The sequence below is a fragment of the Lemur catta genome, chromosome 1 (genome assembly GCF_020740605.2).
Source record: "Lemur catta isolate mLemCat1 chromosome 1, mLemCat1.pri, whole genome shotgun sequence".
Lineage (NCBI taxonomy): Eukaryota > Metazoa > Chordata > Mammalia > Primates > Lemuridae > Lemur > Lemur catta.
Genome location: NC_059128.1, coordinates 239714832 through 239738587, shown reverse-complemented (window position 1 = coordinate 239738587; position 23756 = coordinate 239714832). Strand labels below are relative to the sequence as shown.

At 35.2% G+C, this 23756-nt stretch overlaps 1 protein-coding gene across 2 annotated transcripts in view; it reads left to right on the top strand.

Moving 5' to 3' along the window:
- ZPLD1 (zona pellucida like domain containing 1) overlaps positions 1-23199 on the top strand; it is a 39617-nt gene extending 16418 nt beyond the window's left edge. For both annotated transcript variants that reach the window (XM_045557182.1, XM_045557192.1), the window contains 9 exons: positions 428-648; positions 3420-3601; positions 4860-4932; positions 8955-9052; positions 10403-10483; positions 15279-15450; positions 16703-16811; positions 22492-22521; positions 22968-23199. In XM_045557182.1, the coding sequence (XP_045413138.1) occupies positions 428-648; positions 3420-3601; positions 4860-4932; positions 8955-9052; positions 10403-10483; positions 15279-15450; positions 16703-16811; positions 22492-22521; positions 22968-23143 (1142 nt within the window). In that variant the 3' untranslated portion in view covers positions 23144-23199. The remainder of the gene's footprint in view (positions 1-427; positions 649-3419; positions 3602-4859; positions 4933-8954; positions 9053-10402; positions 10484-15278; positions 15451-16702; positions 16812-22491; positions 22522-22967) is intronic.
- The last annotated feature ends 557 nt before the right edge of the window (positions 23200-23756 follow it).

The following is a 23756-nucleotide window of genomic DNA, read 5'->3' as shown; positions in this document are numbered from 1 at the left end:
GTTTCCTCCTTCCACTTGGGAAAATGCATCATTTGCAGTGAGTTTTACTGCTCTACATAGATGATCTGAGTAATTCAGACACTCTAGTTCTGAATTTCCTCAGTAACCTGATTATTTTCCACTTAATTCCTTGATCATTCAACAATAGTCGGCTAACATTTAATGCACATCCAGGGAACACCAGGCACAAGGAGATGAACTATAATCTACACTCAGAGATCTCTCCCTAAACAACTAAAGACTTTTTTCCCTAGTACATTTCTTAATAACTTGCATATTGGATTATGATGTATTCAAATATAAAAGTGGGTTAGACAAAGGAGATGATTAAATGTATCAGGGAGATGTTAAAGTTATTCATGTAGGAGTATTTTCTACTTTGCTTTTGTGACTTAACATTTGTTTTTTTATATATTTTTATTTTCAGCTGAAAGAGATATCAATGTCTACTGTGGGGTACAGACCATTACGATGAAGATTAATTTTTGCACGGTTCTTTTCTCCGGTTATTCGGAAACAGATCTGGCACTCAATGGAAGGCACGGGGACTCCCACTGCAGGGGGTTCATCAATAACAACACCTTCCCAGCGGTGGTTATTTTCATCATCAATCTCAGCACCTTGGAGGGCTGTGGAAACACCTTGGTGGTAAGATTAGTGTGAAATTGTGTGCTGGTCTGGGGTCGTCAATAAAAAATCCCACCATTTCATGAAGTAATCAGAAGCCCAATCTATCTCTCAAGAAAATCTCAATAAAACTGAACAAATCACTTCCCTCTGACTTTTTGAGACTTGCACTCCCAGACATACAATTCTGTCCCCTAATAATGGTTCTGTTTATAGTAGCTGAGCAGTCAAGTGGCCTGAGGTCAGCTGTGCTTTTCTAAGCAACATTCTTTTGTGTGAATGACGTAGACGGATAAGTCTCTGCAGTTTATTATTAGCCATATTTCTCATGACTTTTATAGAAGTGTCTGATCATTCAAAGTTTGTTACGGTGAGTCTGGCAGTGAACTACTTTGCCTGTTGCCTTGGTGACCAGATTCAGAAAGAAAGATGAAATAATGGGAAACTTGGAATCTTCTTTCATGTTTACCATTGAATGATCAACACCAGTGCCTTGTAAAAGAGGGCTGTCGGTTGGTATTCTGGTATAAAATTCTTCATTGCATGGGACTGTTCTTTGCATTTCAAATGTTTATCATGCTCTATCATACCTATGAAATCCCAGTATCAGTACTCTTTTGTTGTCATGAAAATTGAAACACCACTTCAAACATTTCCTCCCGAATGAGAGCTACTAGTAGTCTATGCCATTCATTTATTTATTAATGTATTGTATGCAAAAAATTGAATTGAATAAGGAATTAACTTTCCAGTAAATTAAAATTAATTGAAGTGAATATATTATGATTTGGGGGAGGTATTACTTACACTGAAATTCACCTAGTACTATTTTTTATTTTGCTTGTTTAAATATAATCTTATTGGTAAATCTGACTAAAGATTAAAAAGGAGATACGATTAGCATGACCACTTAGCCCAGTGAGGGAGACACTGGATTTTACTCTTCACCAGTTCTTGTTTCATATTATGAAGGAAAGCTTGATATTCTGAGGCCAGGGTTTCTAAGACTTGGTAGGGGATGGAAGACAGAGAAAAGAGATTTCTTTGAATCTAATTCTTTTCCTTTTCCCAGAGGGTGGTTGGAATATTGCACCCATATGACCATTTCTAAGCCTGCAGCTTGGGTATTGTTGACTCTTTTTATTAAAAATGTTTATTCAACTCTCCGAGTTGTGTGCAGAGAGGTTATGAAGGGGGGGTCAAGGGAGAGTGACACAGGTGGACTGTTACAGGTTCCAGTTCCTTGTGGAGGGAGGAGCCTGCGTGGAAATCAGCAGCGTTTCCCGACCCCCACCACGCCCTGGAGCCTTTCCTTCACTTTCCTCTCTGGATTTAAGGCACCTTGCCCAGCTGCCTAGCAAACAATTCAGGAGAAAGTCCAGGAAAATAGTCTCTGTGTGTGTGCTTTCTTTTTGCTTTTTTTTTTTTTTTTTTGAAGAGCTGAATAACACCAGTATAGAAATTGTTATATGATTGCGTGTATGTCTTTTCATAGAAAGAATTGATATGCTTAGCTATTGAGTCAGGCAAACTGTGGGAAGAGGAGAAGATTGGCTTATTTCGTTTTTGCCCTAGATGCCACCAGCTTTGGCATCTGTTCCAAAAGCATTCCTACATGGGAAAAATTAAGTAGACTACTAAATTACTATATTAGAATCAAAATGTTTTGATACATAAAGATTCTTGCTCCATTTGTGAATTAGCTGGATAATTGCCTCAGCTTTGCCCATGTGCTGTTAGGTTTATACATAAACTTTATTCTATTGTTGAAAATTATTACAGGTCTTAGAAATATCTGCCAAAATATTTATTGAGTCAATATTATATTTGCCATGGTAGGAGAAGCTATGTCTCTCTCTGGTCTTATGAAGGCCAAGAACATTATTGATTAAGGGTGGTTCTTCAATTTTAGTAGGGTTGGAGAATCCAATGAAAACTAAGCAGACCCAAGAAAACACATGTGTCCAACATTTTCACATAACTTCTGAAAGTTCATGATCCCTCTAAAACCCATCTATAAACTATTGCCCTAGAAGTAGATGAGTATCTTTATGAACCAGAGAGAAAGAACCTGAGAATATCAATCCTCAGAAAATTTACGACCTTCATTCATTTGTTCAAAAATTATTTCTGAGGCCCAAGATGCTGGTCACTGTGCTATACCGAGGATGCAAAGGTGAACAAGTTTTTCCCTGCCTACAAAGAGCTCCTATGATGGCCAATGGGACTGCCCAGGTGCAGGCTGCTCCTGGTGTGCCTACCACTCTGATGGAGATAAACCTTGCATGTGGGGTTGGAGGGAGGGGAAGTTTCCCAGGGAAGATGAGATCCCAGGGAGGAGGAGGAGACATCATGGGGGAAGTGGAGAGAGCAATGGCTTAAGGAGTATGCACAAAGGCCAGAGCAACAAGGGCCATAGGGCAGCAGCCTTACTGTGGAGAGTGGGAGCCTGGAGATATGAAGCTAACAGGGAAACAGGGTCAGATTACAGGGGTCTTTTCAGCCATACCAGAGAATTTGGACTATATCCATGAGTGTTTCCAGGTTATTTGTTATAGCTCATTGAACCTATAATTTCTCTCCTTTCTTAGTTATAATGTAAGAGTAAAGTGTCTTTGGTAAATATGAAGTTTCATTTAGTCTAAGACACATATAGACAGACACTTATAAATAGCATTTTGTGTTGAATTAGACCCTAGAAATGATCTTGTCTCATGTTTTATCTTGCATATGAAGTGCCTAGATTCATATGTAGCTATTTAATCATTAAACTTGATCTACCACTCTAACAGGTATCCACAATTCCTGGAGTCAGTGCTTATGGAAATGCAACTTCAGTACAAATAGGAAATATTTCAGGATATATTGACACTCCAGATCCACCAACAATCATCAGCTATCTACCTGGGCTTCTTTACAAATTTAGTTGTAGTTATCCATTGGAATACCTGGTAAACAATACCCAGCTTGCTTCGTAAGTTCCCATTTTATTCTTGCTTTCTCATATTGTCTTTATGTTTGAGTCATATCATATCCTTGAGGGACTTAGAAAGATAGCAGGATTTGTTGAGAATAGCCAAACTCAAACAATGTAATGCAAAGAATATTAAGTCTAATATTATATATCTCTATTTCTATCTATCCATCTATCTTTATCTAATTGTTATGACCCAAAACAATTAGAACCATAAAATTTTTGTTTTCCAAATCAAAACTGGCTCAAACTAGTCAGGTGTGTCTTGGGTTCTCCTCACTCCTTTTGCCCAGGAACCCTGGATGCTTACTCAGTCCTGAAGTTCCTGTGGTGTTTCCACTGTGTGGGCATTTGGTAACTACACTGCTGAGTCCTGTCTGCTTCCCTCTCTGCTATTTTCTCTCACTGTTGGACTCTGCTGCCCCCAATTCCAGGGTCTCCAGGCCTCTGCTAAGGTGTCATCTGCATGGGTGCTCATGATTGCCCAGGAGAGGTGGCATGACCCATAGCTAAGGAGCTCCAGACATGGGCTGGGACTATAGCATTTATTTACAGCCATGTGTCCGTTCAGTATTCCCAAAGCACATGCTCCAAGAGAGGGCTATATCCATATTACAATATAATCACCTGGATTGGTCAAAAATATTCATAGCTGGTTTTAATAGCACAGTGATGATAAACACCTTGGTCAGGTGCAAGATTTCAATGTGGAAAATGAGAAAAGAAAAACCTTGAATCAAAAGGATATGGGTGTAGAGAGAAACTTCTCTTACTCCACCCCCAGCCCCCACCAGGCCCCACACTAAATACCTTCCTGAGCTTCAACGCCCATGGAAGTTCATTCATTATTCAATGCATTAGACACTTGCTATTTACCATGCAATGTTCTAGCAGTGAACAAAATAAGATAAATTCCCTGATCTCATGAAGCTTCTATTCTAATGGAATTGATGAAAATATATTTTCCTCAGATTCATGTTTTTATGAAAGAATTTTTTTCTGCAAAAACCCTCATATATGTAATGCAAAATGAATAAAAATGACTTTAAAAATAAGAAGATCATAAATAACAGTTTGTCTTTACGTGGTCCCTCTTGCTTTTTGATTTTTTTATCGTTTAAACAGTATATCCACTCCACACATAGTTAAAAGTATATCAGGCTTGCTGAAGAGTTTTAAAGCTTTAAATCTAACATTCAGGTATCACTTTTAATTTAAAACCTCATCAATGCTCTCCTTTTTTTAAAATCTGTTTTAGGTCCTCAGCTGCTATTTCTGTGCGAGAGAACAATGGCACATTTGTCAGCACTTTGAACCTGCTATTATATAACGTAAGTTGATGGGTAAAGGATATTATTTTCTCTTTCACTGTTGTGAGGAGTCATCTATGTGAATGGCTTTTATATAAAATTCTGCTGAAAGCCACATTAACCCTGTTATACTCTGTTAACATTTATCCATCATTACTACCATTTTCATATATCTTAGTGATAAAGGTATATATGAAAATTCCATTAAATTTTCTAAAAGTTGATAAATGATTTAAAGTGTATATCATAAATATGACTCTGTAATTGTTACTCCAAATATCTATCTACATTTATACATATATATTTATTTATGTGCACATATGCATACATGTTTGTGTATAGCCATATTCAGGGTTAAGATTTAGGAAATAATATTTTTTGGGTTAAAAAGATTTTTAAGAAGTCCCAATGATACTTCTTTTGTGCACATCCTTGGTGATGAATGTGTTAATATTTTCAATATGGGTTTTGGCTGATGACAATTCTGTCACATCTGAAATAATTTGGATTGACTACATAACATTGTCTAAACTTTTGTCATGTAAATATCGACGGTGGCAGCAAAACGTGAAAAATACATGGATTTCTATTTATAACTGCAACATTAATCCCCCAAATGATATTTTCATGTTGATTAAAAATTTTTATTCATACATTTTAAATGCCTGATTTAAATATCAATTTTTCAATCTATCAACCAACATTTTTGTAAATTATGAATCTGATTTTTGCATTATTATTCATGTCATCATGGCACTGAGTTATAATTCATGCAACTGATTTAAAAGTCAGTGCTTTATACTTTGAATATAATGAGCTATAAATATTGTAGTAGGACATTTTCCAAAGGCATTTAAAAAAAATCACGTTTATAAGTTTGTAGTCTGACACCGCAGAGTTCTAAACAACAAATTAAAATGTGTTAGAATTAAGATTGCCTTTTTGTCATTTCTAAACTTTCTTCTGCAAAGAGAAACTGCCAAGTTACTTGGTTCTACAACACTCAGCAACTATGTGCCAATATTTGTTCCTGATATGGCCAGATATTTATTATTGTTATGAGCAATATTTATATAAAGAACTTGAAGTTGGAAAGTTTCTACTTGTTGATTTATATGTGTAAGCTCTCTGAGGTAGAATTGAGATGGCTGGTTTGAACTCAACGTTATTTGTTATAATCGAGTGAGACAAAGATGAGAATTCTTGATCTTGGAAAAGTGAAAAATGTATCCAGATGTCATTTAATAATGCCATTATTTTTTGTGAAATTAAAACATTCTTTCACTGGAAAAGCAGAAAATCAAAATTTAGAAGTGTGGATTTCAGGATAACTTTGTTATTAAGATCTTTTCTTTACCACTAGAGATGGTATTGTGGTCCTGTTACTAACATGACATAATCCTTCAAAGAGTTGCTGGGATGCTAATGCTAAATAAAAGCTTATATTTTGATGATAACTTTAATATTTTAATTCTACGATAAGAAAGCAACCAATTTTTAGATCTCAGACTAAAAAAGAAATAGGTGGTGCCCAAAATACTTCTCATTTCTGATCAGCTTGCAATAAAAGTATTACTAGTGGTTCAATTAAAAAATAAATTGAATTTTAAAAATTATTTACTAACCAGGTTTTTAGTAAAATTCAACCATTGCCCTAAAAACAAATTTTAAAATTTGAAAAAAATTAACAGACAATTTTCTGGAGCAGTTTTAGCTTTACAGAAAATTTGATCAGCAAAAACAGAGAGTTCCCATACACGCGGACTCTGCCGTACATACTTTTTTCTTTTATTTACATGTAGTATTAGTGTGATACATTTGTTATAACTGATAAACCAATATTGGTACATTATTAACTAAAGTCCATAGTTTATGTTTAAGTTACTCTTCCTGTTGTATACATGACAAATATGTAATGGCATGTGCCATCATTATTCTATCATACGGAAAAGTTTCACTACCTCAAACTAAAAGTTTTTCTTAACATAGTGTCATCATAGTATTTTACCATGTTACAGGCCATTAAAAAATTAGTAATTTACACTGGAAAAAAATTTGGTGTACTTTTATTAGTTGATCCAAAATCATATTTGTTATTTGTTTAGAACATTAACATGTAGTTAGCCAAATGTTATTTTATTAGCATTTCAAATAAAATATCATTTTGTAATCTTTAGGAGCTTTGTCTTCCTATTTCACATGCAAAGTTTTTACTTTCTTAGGAACGATGAAAAGTTATATTATAGATCTACTACTTTTAGTCTCTGGTTTCTTATTTGGAGAGGAAAAGTTGAACCCAATTCGATGTAGCACAATTTTTTATTTCTATGAGTTCTGGGATTTAGTAAGTGTACTCAGGGAAAATTATACTTAGAAAACACAGTGACTTTTACTGAGGATGTGATTTCCATGTATGTAGATTTCTAGTGAAACTGTGGCCTTATTTTTGTGTGACATAAATATGTCAGTTTTCTTCACTGTAGAAATGGAAAGTGAGGATGTCTTTGTGTATTTGAATTATACCTGAATGTTAGTGTTTTCTGAGTGGGTAAAAAAACAGCAAATCTGAAATAGGGCTATGATGATTATGAATATTTTTTAAAAGTTCGATAAAGACTGAAATATAATTGATTTTAGGGACAATATATTACTAACAAAAGTAAAGGCAGCTACACAAAATAAAGTCAGAAAATTATCTCTTAGAAGCAATTTCAGGAGTAAAAAACTGATGATTCATGATTAAACCACAACTGGGTCTTAAGTCATTTGAAATGATTCAGCAGTATAATGTTATAAAGAAAGTAAGCATTCTTCTGGACAGTATTGATGCAAATATAAGATGAAAGAGCTGTATAGTTAATGAAGTGTGGGTTACTTGGAGAAGTTAGGAAAGGGAGCCAGAAAGACAATTAAGTAAAAATACTATCTATCAGACATGGTTAGAGGAGCTATTATCATTTATCACAGAAATATAGAAAGTAAAAGACTGAAGAGTAACAGTTTTCAAGTATAACATATAAACCTTCATTTATCTGGCTTTATTTGGGAATAAAATGTTCCACATGAACAAACTTTTTTCAAAAGTGAGGCATCTAAACTATTATTGTTTTAATTTATAAAATTCCAAATATGTCACTTTCTTTCCAGCCTTCTAAACAGAGTATGCTCCATATTTTATCTTGCCTTGATGACTTTAAGATTTCATAATGAATATTAAAAACTTTCCTTTGCTGCCAAATAGCAAAGTCTTCAGACTTACTAAACTTGGGGAAACAATTGGCCTCTATGTTAAATGATACTACTGCTTATATTTTGAGGTATCTGTTTTTTGCATTCTATAATTTTTGTTTTTCTTCATTATCAAATTATACCTACCACTTATTCATTTCTAATTTGGTGCTTTAATTTACTGTAGATTGGGAAGCAATATGAGTAAGCTCTCTAGAATTGGTCTAAAATAAGGGTAAAAGGTTGAGATGAAGTCCTGAGACACCCTTTTCTAAGCAACCACCAAGGAATTTGGTGTAGGAATTTTATGACATATATTCTGGCAACTTAGAAAATGTGTTTGTCTCCTTTTTGTTTATCAACTAAATTTTGGTAATTTCAAATTGCCAGATAAGTGACTTGGGATAAATGCAAGATTATCAAAGTTATAAGACCTACAACTCTAACAGTAAAGGGCTTAAATTGAGTCAGATATAAGTTAAATAAACTGAATATTGACCATTGAATACTAAACAAACTGAATGTTAGCCACTGACCATTGAATATAATTTAGATATACTGAACATTAATCATCATATATGGTAAACTATGAAAACAAAAGGTAGTTTATCCATGGAAATCAATTTGCTACACAGATACGGTTTAAGAACAGTTCTGCCAAGAAACCAGAGGATTAAATAATTTCTTTTTGAAATGTCTTCTATAGATTTATGTTGATTTACTCTCTCTTGATTTCCATAACATTGTTTTAAGTGATAAATGTGCTGTTTTGGGGGAGGTAATGATAGATTAATTGTTTATTGTTTCATCATTAGGATTCAACCTACAATCAGCAGTTAATCATCCCCAGCATAGGATTACCTTTGAAAACCAAAGTATTTGCAGCTGTACAAGCCACTAATCTGGATGGCAGGTACTTTCAAACTCTTATCTTTTGTTGGTTAAAACACTTTGGCTGCCTAAAGCCTCATGAGTCATAATGTTCATTCATTTTTAAATTCAATTTGAAAAATATTGTCATTGTCACACCATTTAGGCATGCTAATAAAAAGAAATAATAAATTACAAAGTTAAGGGGTGACACTTTCTGTCATTAATTGCAAAATAACAAGTCTTCCCATAAAGCGGGGTGGTATTGCCTCGAAGAGGGCCTGGGGAAATCTTCTGGGATGCCGGAATGTTCTACTTCTTCATGTGAAAGGTGATTAAACAGAAGTAGGTCATTTTGTGAACACTGTTGATTTGTGTATTTTTCTGTATGTATGTTACTATCCAATGCAAATTTATTAAAATATGAAAGAACTCTTCCCATAAGGGTCTAGGCCAAAATGATATAAAATGATCCCCAGAAACATCTCTGTCAAAAAAAAAAAAGCTTCATATGATACTTAGAAAATTCAGAATGATCAAAACTGAAAGGCCCCTCAAAAGCTGAAGATCTAATCCTGCCCTATATAAAAAAAAGTAATGTCTAATGTAATGGTTTATTTTGGGTTTCTCATGTATTATTCACATTTTGTATCCTGAAGAGATTGGTAGACCATATAAATTTGGTTCTTGTTTACTTTCTCCTTTTCCACCTGCTTGATATATCTATCTATTCTTGCATATACGTGAGTCATTAAAATTGTCTCACTAAATGCAGGATTCTAGCCCCCAATTTTTTGTCATTTGCTTCCTATGAATTAGTATTTTTTATGACATCCATAGTTGGAATGAAGTAATGTTTACATCCGGGCACAATCTGGTCTTGTGGGGGAAGGCTGTGTGTGTGCCTCATGGCTTTCTTCTCCTAACACAGTGTCTATTATGGACTTCCACTCCGAGCCCACTGATTCTGATCTACCAAATCCACCAAATGGTGTATTAGGTATTATAATATCCTCTGTCTTCTGTCAGAGACATTAACTTCTAAAAATATCAGGCCATTGTTCAGAGTGAATATATAAGCACCTATGTATTTATGTAACTCCCTTTGGGATTTTGTTTTTTAGACTGACCATTCCGTTGCTTCACACACAATTTTATTTTTTGTGGCATTAGCCTTAACTCCACTTGATGTGGGGATGACAATTTGGTGCATAATTTTAAACACCTTGAGTTTAGGAGAAAGTTTTAATAAATAGGCCTCTACAAATAATAAGTAATAAAAAACTATATTCCATGGGATAAGAAGTTTGTCAATATTTGCTTTCCTTGGATTAGTAACTAACACCCAAAAGGAGGTGCTGACTCCAGATTATGTTTGTTTGCGTTCCTGCAGATGGAATGTTCTAATGGATTATTGCTACACAACCCCATCAGGGAACCCAAATGATGACATTCGATATGATCTCTTCCTTAGGTAGGTGTCTAAATCCTGTATTGATACCAAAGACCCAACTGTAGATAACTGAAATAGAACATTTAAATCAAATAAACAAATTATAGGGCACTGTTAATAGCTTTTGAATTTCAAGTTTCACATTTTGAACTTTTTAGTCCTTGTAAAGCTGAAAGTATAAAAGTTGAGAATAATTTTCAACACAGAATGCTGATAAGGCTATTGTTGAATGAGAGTTGTAAGTTAGGTCCACCAAAGATGTTTTATTCATGTTTAGGAGAAATGGGAATATTTCACCGTCCTAGGGAAAGCATGGCTAAGACATTATTCGCAAAAAGAAAAAGGCAATGGGAGGTTGCTATTTATTTGCAGCTAGACCATCTCCTTGTATGTCAAAAGGAGAGTAAAGTTAAAGTAATGGTCTGGATAATTTAGACCTCAAAATACTTTTGTTCATTTATCAGTATTTAATATAAAAGTATAAGATCACCTACCACTCCTTTTTTATTAGAGCCAATAACTTCAACTTCATTTCCCAATAGACAGTGATAGAGTGAATGTAATCTACATTTGAGGAAAGGGGACATTGATCATAAAACCATTCAATCATCCCAGTTCCTTTTCAGCATTTTTATTTGACAGCAGAACAGAGTTGAGAGTCAAGCAATGTCTTCTTATCATGCTTATAAAATGCAATTGGCTCAGACCACTGAAGCTTATTGACACACGATGGGAGTAATATAATGTGAAACCAAGAGAATATGCTTTATTGGCTAATCAAGGTTAAGATGATGTTCAGAGGGTATGGTCAAACTGACACTCCTATTGCTGGAAGTGTTAATTTGGGGAACATTTTTGGGAAAAAATGTCAGTATGTATCGAAAGCCTTAGAAGATTTCATATTCTTTTATTAAAGTTTTGCAAATTGAGAAGTATATTTTAAAATATTTATGATGTTCTAGTCTATCAGTGATATTTAAAATAGTAAAACATGGGAGCAAATGGCATATTGAGCAATAAAGAAATGGCTGGGTGAATTATGAGGAACCAGTAAGTTGAGAGTTCACACAGGCTCTACAAATATAAAAAGTTATTTATTAAATAGAAAAAAAATGGTTGGCTCTACTTTACCTTCTCCCTTTTTGTCTTTTTGGTATTTCTATCCTTGAAAATATGCAATTCTTTAAAATTTAAATGCATTAAAATATGCAGAAAAAGAATGAACATATACAATTGTATATATATAATGAACTTAATTTATATGATAGATTGTAAGGAGAAACACCAAGAGGTTCATAGCAGGTATTTATTCATGGTAAGGTTATGGATTATTTTGTTTTGGCATTTCTCTTATTTTCCCAAATTTCTTAATCATCACATATTGATAATCTAGAAAATGATCATCAAACTTCTAGTATGAATATGGCAGCAGCTTAGTTCTGATACGTTTCAGTATGTTATTGGAGACCAGAGACAGTGAAATGGATAACTAAAAATATTCCCCAAATACTTTCTTTTGTGAACCTAGGAGAAAAAAAAAAAACCTGAAAAATTCTAAAATAACTGTTAGTGTTGTTAAAAGAAGTTAAGATCAGGAGAAAATGGTGCAGGAAGCAGTGTAGGGTAGGTAACAGGAAGTAGGGAGTTTTAAGGGTGGCAGATCCTAGAACCAGCCAGGGGAAGTGCACACCTGGAAGAAGAGAGCATCACTCTGAGTGGAAGCTGCTAGGAGCATAACTGAGATAGAACAGTCACCAGGGGTGAGGAATCTGGAGAACGAAGGAGTAGAGAGTGCCAGAACCTTAGAGGTAGCAGGTCTCATGAAGAGCCAGCAAAAGTACATCTCCTACAGGTGAAAGAATCACCTGGGAAAGCCAGGGCTCTACCCTTGGTGGCTAGGCTGGTGAATAAACCTGAGGAACCCAGGGTTGATGGTAGAACCTTTGTGAGTATCTTTCAGTTCAGAGAGGCAGAGAAAACTCAGGTACACAGTGCTATATTCAAGGAAAACTATTTGTCATTATAAAACAGAGGAGGGAGCCCTTTAGTTGAGTAAACCCTTGAGGAAAGTCATTACCTCAAGGCCTTAGGAGTCTGCTGAAAATAATAGGTCTAGGGAAATCCAACTCTCAAATATGAATGATAAACAAATGCAGGAATTTCTTGCAACATTCCAATATACCACAAGAAAAATGTCAAAAATGGCAGAAAAGAAATTTTAAAGATGAATTAAACTCACCAGAAAAATGTTGCCATGGAACAGATAAGATTTATAATTAAACAGTCCAACATTAATTTAAAACAATTAAAAACCAATTATAGCTATGAAAGTAGAATTATAAGAACTCAGGTAAGCAAGGATAGGACAGTAAAAGGTAAGGCTATGAAAATGTAAAAAGTGAACTTGCAGAAATGGAAATAGATGGAAACAGAAAAAATGTATTACAGGAAGGGAGACATAATTAGAAGGCATTCAAGGGAGTGCAAACACAGCAGAAACACAGTATGGGACACAGAGGATAAATATAACAAATGCAAATAGGAAGAAATAAATATAAAGAAAAGATAAAATGGATTAAGTAGGAAAGATAGAAATAAAAAGTAAAGGGAATTCAATATATGTATAATATGCATAATTAGATTCCCCTTAAAAGAAGCCAAAATAACAGGACAAATGTTTAAAAACATAATCCAGGAACACTTTCCTAAATTCAAAAAACAAACAAACAAAACCTTACATCAACATAATGAAAAGATGTCCTAGATGAAATTAAAGCTTTTATAAAGTGGAAACTAGGAGAAATATAAAAAGATGCAGTCAGAAATAACAATAAAAATTATAGACTTTACCTGTCAGGAAACTTAATTCTGGTGAACAATTAAGTTAGGACACAGAAGATCTCAATGAGAGAAGCAATGAGCTATATATTGAGAGGCAGCAATTTATAACACTATCAGAAAACAGAAAGTCCTTACCACCTGGAAATTGCAGAACTCATAAATAACACTGTATCAAATGTGAAAATATGAACCAACATTTTGCAATAAATTAAGAAAAAGTTGGTTCTTTGAAAAAATAAATAGAGAATCACAAGCTAATCAAATCAAGAACAAAAAGGATAAATAACAAATACAAAATACAAACAGACAAGTGAGGAATCAACATGAAAATGAGGAGAATATAGTCCTACCAGGCATCATGGTTAATAAAGATTCTACACTTATTAAAGGGATATGATATTATGCAAGATGAGACACATAGACAAAAGTTACAGAATAGTTAAGTGGAGAAATAGATTCCAAAACATGTGGGAATTTAGTATATGATAGAGCGTGGTTCCACAAATCAGTGGGATAAACAGATTTTTTTTAAACAGCACTGGTCATGGATAACCACAGGAGAAATAATAGTATTTGATCTATACTTCACTTAGTATACCATAATAAACTCTAAACAGATAATTAATTTAAATGTAAAAACTACAACTTTAGAAGTTGTAGAATAAAACATGCAAAATACCTTTAAACCTTTGGAGCAAGAAAACCATCTTCAGCCCAGATACTAGAGGCCATAAAAGAAAATATTGAAAGTTTAACTACATAAAAATGAAACTGTCCAGGCACAAGCAAGCACGCACGTGTGCACACACACACACACACACACACACACACACACACACACACACACACAGAGGGATGTCCAAAGCCAAATAACAAAGTAAAACAATATGCAACTTATAGCACAAACCAGTAGCCACTCTTCCTAAAACATAAAAAACTTGTAAGAATCAGAAAGAAAAAGGCCAACAACACAATAGAATTTGGACAATTTTTAGATCCAAAAAACCACAAATGGCAGTAATATATGTGGAAAGATATACAAATTTATTAATACTAAGAAAAATATAAATTAAAATTATAATAAAAATAAAAAGAAACTTTCTTTTTACTGTCAAATAAGGAATAATCTAAAATTTTATCCATACACTTTGCTGATATAGCTCTGGAGATACAAGGATTGCTTTCATATAATGCTGGTTAAGTCCAAAATAGAAAAGCACTTATAGAGGGCAATGTGGCAATATCTATTAAACAATGCTAGAGATATATTTAACACATAATCTTGTATATATTCAAAGTAATGTATTATAAGACTATTCATTGTTGCTCTGTTTTTCAAGAGCAAAAGATTCAAAAACAATGCAAGTGGATATAAACAGGGAAATGATTAAATAAACTCTTGCACATGTGTCTGATGGAATACAATATAGCTGTAGGAAAAGAAAGAGGATGCTTTCTAAATATTCATATAGAACCATCACTAAGATGCACTGTTAAATCTTTAAAAGGCAAGGTCTATAACAGTGTAGACAGTTGTTTAAGGAGGGGGAACAATAAGAATATATTGTTCTGTTTCTATTTTCATATACCCCTGGAGGATGTAAAAATAGGTGAGATCACCTCTGGCAGGTTTGAATGTGGATATGGAACGGCGTGGACAAGGGAAAAGTTGAGAGGGAGACTTTTCACTGTATCTATCTCTATATATTTTTGAGTCATGTGAAAATATAATTCCTCTAAAATTTGACAGTAATATTGTAACTGGAAACTGATCTATTTAAATTTTATGATCCAGGTTATTATTGTCATATCTGTTGAATTAGTTTATGCTCTTATTAAATATCTATAACATGGTATGGTTCTTTTAGCTGTTAATGTAATGGGGGTACCCTTAATAACGTAGAAATTAATTTACAAGCCACAGTAGGTTGGTACTTTCCAGTGATGTCCTGTTTTCACATTTCCTACAATGTAGCTGTGACAAAGATCCTCAGACCACCGTCATTGAAAATGGCAGAAGCCAGCGGGGCCGGTTTTCATTCGAAGTGTTCCGATTTGTGAAACACAAGAATCAGAAAATGTCCACGGTCTTCCTGCACTGCGTTACCAAGCTCTGCAGAGCTGATGATTGCCCCTTCCTTATGCCAGTATGTTTTTTAAGCAACTTTATTCTAAATTGTTGAATGGATCTAAGTTGAAATGTTATCAAGCATCAGAAACTAATTTCTATATAGAAAGTGGATATGCATTAGATCAAACAGTTTGAAGTAGGACTTATTCATTCATCCGGTAAAGAGCTATTGAACGTCTACTTTTTGCCGAGCATTATTCCAGGGATATAGAGATGAAGCCTGCATGAATTCTGAATTCAATCGGCTTATCCTTTAGGATCATGAGATAGTCATGAAAAAAAAGCAAGACAAAAATCTTATGGTGCAAAGGCAGACAAATATATGGGTTGTAGTACGAGGCAGTATTCACCATAGTGAGAGAGTTGGAGCAGGAGAGGTTGGGAGGATTGGTGGAGAAGAACTCCAACTGTAACTGTGAGGACAGATGAACCTGAAAAGGGCAAAATCAAGAGTGTGAGAGACACTCCATAGCAAAGGATGGTCAAAGTTACAGACACATAAACCAGTGTGATCAGGGAACTTCTAGTCCTTTTAGTAAAGGTATGGAGCAGAGTAGAGGGTGATGGGAAAACCTAGGGAGAGGGCTGGGCTGGTGCTGGAAAGGTAGACTGGGGCCAGATGGCCTGGGAATCCCTTGTATTAAAAGTTAAAAGCTATGAAAGGTGTGGCTCTGAATTGCATACAGCCACTATTAAAATATAGATCCATTTAGTAGTGAATAAGAAACAATTCTGACAGGCTCCTTAGGGTCACATCAATATTAACCTGAGAAAAAGGCAGGCAATTTAAAAAATTCGAAATAACTTTGGTATGTTTCTGTTTATGTTCAATTCATGCATAAATGGGAAGCTATTTCTTCACAATCACTGATCTCTTTGGTCTAACTGACTGTATTAGATGGGGGTAAATGGAGAGTCCATATTTGAGTCCGTGCCGACCAACATTTCCAGGAAGGATTTATAAAAGGCTTGAGAGAAATAAAACCAGCAAAGTTTGATAAACACAGCTCTTTTTCAGGAGAGGCACTGAGCTATGTAAATTAATGAGGCAGTGCACAATTACAGCGGGAGGAAATAAGAAATGTGACCCAAGCCAGGGTAAGAAACACTGTAGCAGTTATATGCAAAGTAATTAAATAAATGCACAGAAGGAAATGAATAAAATTAAAAATGTGGTATGTCTTCCAAAAGAATCTGCTTTCCAAAGGGCCATAAAGAAACGATTTTGTGCTGGTGTGGAATTTCATTTGTTTTCATTAACACCTCAGATTTGCGGCCACAGAGAAAGGAGAGATGCGGGGAGGAGGACAACTGGGAGCCCCCAGGGCCCTTCTGGAAGCGCGGTCCTCTCTGCCGGGCCCATCATCACTCGGAGTGGTAGGAGCGCACCTCCTCTATGTAGCAATAGATGGCTCCTTACTTGGCTTCTAACAAGAACTCACAGTGGTTCCTAAACAGCATTAATTAATCGTGAGACAAGATAAACTGCTAAGCAACTTTAATTTCACAGTAGTTTTCCTGTTTACTCAACTTTCACACAAAGGGCAATATCGTACCGCATTTCCCTGTATACACACGCACACACGCACACACGCACACACACACACACACACACACGTGCTGGACATGTTCCATTCCTTCCCTGCCCTGGAGGACGGTGCTCACGGGCTCCCTTGCTGTCTAGTTTCTGACGCGGTGTGGCCAATAGGTGACGCTGTCAGTAGGTAGGAGGGCACAGAAAACGTGAAGTCCACACTGCTCCTGCCAGACAACTGTCTCCCTGAAACCACTCTAGAAACACTGTCCTTAACCCCGGGCCAGGAAACTTGACTTTCTTTTATAAATTCCCTACATCTTTGTAAACAGTCCTATTAAACATTCCTTACACTGTCCAGTTTGAGTACCATTTGTTTCTTTCCAGGATACTGTATCTTACCCCTATCTAGTGCACTCATTCATGCTCCTGAATTTCTATGATCTAATGGACACCGCTCATATACACACATGTTCTCATGTACACAAATATGTGTGAATACATGTACATACACACCAATCCACACACACCCTACAAAGGGATATAGGTTTAAGTCAGCATGAACCTGGAGACATCCAGAGTCAATTATATAAAACAAGCATGGAGTGTAAGCAACACTGAAACTGAAGTTGGGAAACCTGGTTTCCAGGTCTAGCTTTTGTTCTAACAAGGTATGTGACTTGAGATTCACTTCATTTCTCTGGGCAAATGTTTCTTCATTTTTAAAATGAGGGGGTTTTAAAAGTAGCCTTTAAGATTCTTTCTAACTCTATAGTTCTAAATCTGTCTAAAAAAAAAAGAGAATAATTTTGATTTGGATTATGTGCTAATAATATTTTCTCCATTTATATTATCCTTAAGGCTGTTAGTATGTTTCAATTAGATTTTCTGTACTTTTCCTCCCATGCTGCACATACCATAGTGAAAAGAAAGTTTTGCCTGAAATGGGTAAATAAGCATAAAATTTTCTGGGCCTGAAAAATCCAATTACTTTAATGGGTGACTTCCCTATGTTTGTATAGGCATAGCATTATTTAAAAACAAGCTAATAAGACCTTTTAAATAGTGCAGAAATTTATTAAATATGAAATTTCAGGCTTAGTCTGTACTCCCTGAGGATTTTTGGTATGTGCTTTGAATGGGTTGAAAATGACTGGTTTGTGGTTTGTGAAAGGCCGGATTCTTATCTCTGTCTAGCTATCAGAAGTACTTCATAGAATTACATTGAATGGAAATTCAGTTCTTGTTGTCCATAATTAGGAATGATTTTGAGTAGGCACAACAAAAATATTTTTATTTCTATGGAGCACATCTAGAGTCATTTTGCTATAAAAAAGAACCTTGTAAGTGACACTTCCTCTGTCCATCTTGGGCATCTTGGGTAGATGGCTTTTCCTCCTTAATAACTTCCTTGCTTCCTTCTTGCCTAGTCAAACTAAATATTACAGCTTTTAAATAATTTGTTAGTGTGAGGTAATCTTTACAAAGACAAAAAAAGTTTCTAAGATCCCCAAATCCCAATATTACCAAATAGAAGCCTTTGATTTAACAAAGCTAACCAGCTTTCCAGGTTTGTAGTTTTCTCCCATTCCATGTCCAGTTGCCCCAAATATCTATGCTGAAACCTCAAAGAGCTAGTACAATGCCTCTGATGTCATGCCTGGATTTTATTCTTCCCGATTTACAATCTGTTTACACCATAAGGATGTCACTTATTCCCCAACATACTAGGGTTGTCACGGAGTCACCTCAGGTCTCTCCACTGACAAAGTCCCCAAAAGGTCATGTTCAGACCTTCCAGATCCCCTTGAATCCTCTCTCACTCTCTGGATTTATTTTTTAATAACTTTGGTAAATAACAGTAGGACAATCTTCACTTTTTGGTAATTATGGGAGACTCACTGCTTAGAGAACCATATATAACAATGTTTACATTGTAATATTATGACATCCACGCAAACTTCATTTTTTTAAATTCTACATGAACACACAACTCAGAACTCAAGCCATATCCTTCCACAGGCAAATCCTGTATAAACTTAATGTTCAGTTTAATGACCAGGGCTATTCTCTTTCTTTAGTTTCACTTTATCTTTACCTTAGGTCAGGTAGAATTTACCTCTCCAGGTCCTGTGGCCAATTTTATATAGACAAGTCCAATTTCAGGCTTGTTTTGTTCTCTTCAAAGCCCACTGATAGTTGGAGGTTTTACTCATTGAGCCACTCCTTTCCCCTAGACATCTGGCTTAGGTCAAGTATGTTAAGATGTTAAACCTGTGAACTCTTGTTTTGTTTTGATTTTTTAATGAAATCAAATCCATTCTGTATATTTTAACCCAGCATTTTTAATACTTTTGTTAGCTGATAAAGCAAAATATTCACATCCTCAAAATGCAAAATCCTCAGAATTCCTGAAGTGTTCTTATTGAATGCTTCCAAATGCTAAAAATGTTTAGGCAAGGAAATGCTTATTATAGGCTACACTTCTGGAAATGTAAAAGTACAAACACTGGAAAACAATAATACCTAATTGTTTTGTTTACATAAATTCCTGTGGAGAAACCCAAGCCATACTCTTGTTCAAATTGTATCACTGAGTTTTTATGGGTAGTTAATAATTCATTTGAGCATACGCATTTAGTCCCACCTGAGACTGGCACTCTGCTAGGAACTGGGAATACAATAGAGAACAGGCCACAGACTTTGCCCTCAGGGATCTTAGCGTTCAGAGGTAGAGATAGACTATTGACGAACATAACACAGTGGAAAGTAAAAAGTGTGGAGGTTATTAACTTGGAATATATGATACATTTTACTGTATAGGTAATTAAATATTTTTTAAAAAAATAGTTTGCTCGTGCTAAGAAGAAAAAATATTCACTCTGCATATATCTTTGCACTGATGGCCATTTTTTCCCATTTATTTCAGTTACCTATATGACTTTCAAATGGCTGTGGCATTGCTGTTATTACCTCTGTCCTTTACGTCCTCACATAGAAATGTTTTTTTTGAGGAGGCCACCAATTTTAGTACTCCAATCTGTTCTTCTAATTCCAGAAGGCTTCATGTGTTTCTTTTAGCATATATGTACATGTCAAGACCAAGTGGATTCAAGGGAAGAATAGATGAGTAGGGTGACAAAATGCTCCTGGAAAAATGTGTATTTCTTTTTTCAGAGCTAGATAGTGCTCTGATTTGTTTTTTGTTGCAATGATACAAAAATTGGAGGATACCAGAAATAGAAACCTGATAAAGTAATTGTCTCTACCTTTATCCACTATCAAATACAATTCCAAACAGTATTTAAATATTATGTGTTTTGATTTCAGGCATCTGCCAAAGGTAGAATGCTTTCATTTTTCCAGAGTTCTGGAACCTGGAGCTCATGGTTCTAGGCTCATGTGACAGTGGAGGGTGTTTTGTCCCCACACATGGAGATTTTGTCCACAGCCAAGTCCTTCTGGATGACACCTGGGATATTGTTCCCACAGAAGTATTAGTGGTAATGAGGGGAGTGGGGGGGATAGTCTGACCTCTGTTAAGCTCAGGATGCAGAAAATGGGGAGAGGAGCATCCATAGCATTTTTGTCTTATGTGGGATACTTAATAGAAGGGAACTTTCTATTTTTTTTTTTTTTTTAATTTTTTTTGAGATAGAGTCTTGCTCTGTTGCCTGGGGTAGAGTGCCGTGGCATCAGCCTAGCTCACAGCAACCTCAAATTCCTGGGCTCAAGCAATCCTCCTGCCTCAGCCTCCCAAGTAGCAGGGACTATAGGCATGTGCCACCATGCAGGGCTAATTTTTTCTATTTTTTTAAAGTTGCCCGGCTAATTTCTTTCTGTTTTTAGTAGAGACGGGATGTCACTCTCACTGAGGCTGGTCTTGAACTCTTGACCTCAAGCCATCCTCCCGACCTCGGCCTCTCAGAGTGCTAGGATTATAGGCGTGATCCACCACACCTGGCCTCTATTCTTTAATAGAGATATTTTTAAAGCAATTGTGTGATTTTAAAAAAAGGAATAACTTTTAAAAAGAAATTTTAGAGTATTATATATTCTCTCCCCATGTTCTGGTGAGGCAGCTTGTCTTGGGAAAAGAACACATGGATCTTATGAATGAATTGATTATAATACATTCATCCCAGGTATTTCTATAAGAAGGAAGTATCTTTATAAAGTAGTGTTGGTTAGAGGTTAGGATTTTCCTGAGTGTCCTATAATGAAAATTTGTGTTATTTTAATTTTTGTTCTATAGCAATGCACTGCACCATTTGAAAGAATCCTATCCATGAATGCTATATTAATTTTAGTTGTTGCACTTCAGGATGAGACAGCAGACCTATTATTTCTGCTGAGACTCATGTTATCTGGAAAGAAATGGCATAAAATATTTTATAAATATCTCACCTGATTTTTCCCTTGTTTCAAATACTAATCCTGGAGTTTTATAGCTTGAGATATTCATTTTCATAAACAAAAATATTTTCTATAGTTGCCCAATTTATATTATTTTAGGAAAAGGAAGAGTCCTGAGCTTTGATTTAAGCATATGTTTACTTTGTCATAGAAGCTGTGACAGATGGAAGTTTCTTTATCTGTAAAATGAGGGTGGCAATAATATCTAAACCATATGGCTATTGTGAGGATGCAATGTGATAACATATGAAACAGCACTTTATAAACTGTATGGCATTATACACACATTAATTGTAATAATATTTATACTAGAGAAGTAAACAGTCGAGACTGCACACATTTTATGGTTCAAATAACAAACACAGACACCCACATATTAAAACACAAATATGAAATTGTTTCAAATATGAAATATGAGCTTGTTACACAAGCTCAAGGGTTAATAGCAAATTGGACAACAAAAACTGTGAAATCAAGTGAATATATTCATTGTATCTATTATGTTAGCCAGAGAAAAGTGAAAAATCAACAGCTTCAATCTTTTACTTAACAGATGCAAATAAAACTACAACTCAAGCTTAGGAGTCATTTTTTTTTCCATTTAGTTATTAAGTGTAAATTTATCTTCTTGGAACTTAAAATGATGTGTTTGCATATGATGTTGGGCAAATTGGCAATACTTAAAATAGAGTGGCACTAAATAATGAATATTTCTCTATAACAGAATAACAAATGGTGGGTTATAGGGCCATAAAAAATGTAATAGCTGTTAACAATTATTGCCCCCACTAACCTGACTGGAGAGCTAATGATGAAACAAAGTTGGCAGGCAAGAATACAGCATAGTATATTTTGAGATTATATTTGTATACCCAGGGCAGTAGCAGGATGCTGGCTTGGGGAACAGAAAGATGATGAAATCCAGGATGTGGAACAGGAAATGAGATCGCAGAATGATTTATGGGGCCTTTCATTCTTGCCCTCCCCGAGGGGATTGTGGGTGGAGGTAAGGGGAGACATAGGTAAAAATGTAGGTACAAAGTAATTAGAGAGTCAGATTTGGAGAGACAATGTCACTTATCTTTTCCTATTTTTTTTTTCTTCCAGATGAGACTCCAACCAACAATTCACAGCTTGGTAAGATAATTAACATATGTTGAAAATAAAAGTGCTATTTTAAAAGAATTTCTGGTGATCAGTTATAAAACTGTAATCAACTAAATGTAATGAGCTTTAGTTTTACAAGTTTATTACATTATAAATAACAGTTCATTGAGAAGTTTAGAACTTATATATGATCTATTGTCAATTTATAACAATTTATAGCAACAGATATAAATTGTAATTTTATAGCATTTTATAGTTTTTTTTTTTTTTTTTTTTGGCGGCCCATAGGATAACTGACCTCTAAATCATACAGTCCTTTGCTATTGGATTGAATTACAGATAGACTGTAGCATAATCCTGTGTCATGCTGCTATTCTACAAGATACTGGTGACAGATGTTTTGCAGGTCTAAATTAGGCTACAGTGAGATCAATAATATGGGGCCTTTACAACTGTGTGTGTTTCATTGCTTGCAGGCTCTCCAAACGTGCCTCCTTTCCAGCTGAATGCCATCACCAGCGCACTGATATCAGGAATGGTGATTCTTGGAGTCACGAGCTTTTCTCTTCTCTTGTGTTCACTGGCCCTTCTACATAGGAAGGGACCCACCAGTTTGGTGTTAAATGGCATAAGAAACCCAGTCTTTGACTGACTGTAACAGGTTCCAGCTCTTGGGAGAAGGCTTTCCTGACTATAATATGTGTGACTGCAGTCAGTGTTCCATCTGAATTGAATGCCAGCCAGCATTTGACATTTGTAGGTTTGATAGATTTTTACAGTGTAGCTCATCAGCATGATGATAGTGAAAGAATTTTGATAATATTGCTCTTGTCACTTATGTATGTGGCCAGCCCTATTTTTATGGCACCAATGGGTATACTGACAATAAGTAAAAATATTCAGGACTTAGATCTTACAGGATCAGAGATACTTCATTTTATTTCAATTTTCTATTGATCACTGGTTACAAAGATAAAAGGTGGGCATAGAAAAAAAATGGAATTTGCATTTTTTTTCCTAAGCAGCAAAGCCCAATGCAATGGCATTTAGATTTGCATATGTGGTACTAAAATGAAAGTTGCTTTTTGTTTTATTCCATATCATTTCAGCTTGGGATGTGTTTTCATTGGATTGGCCAAATTGGATACCTGAGATTTAACTACACATTCTATGACCTCCTGTGTCTTTGGCTAATTTCCATGTTAACCTGGGGCATCCATTTGTGTAGCCAATGGTGAAAACAGTTATTAGCTTCCAAAGCTGAT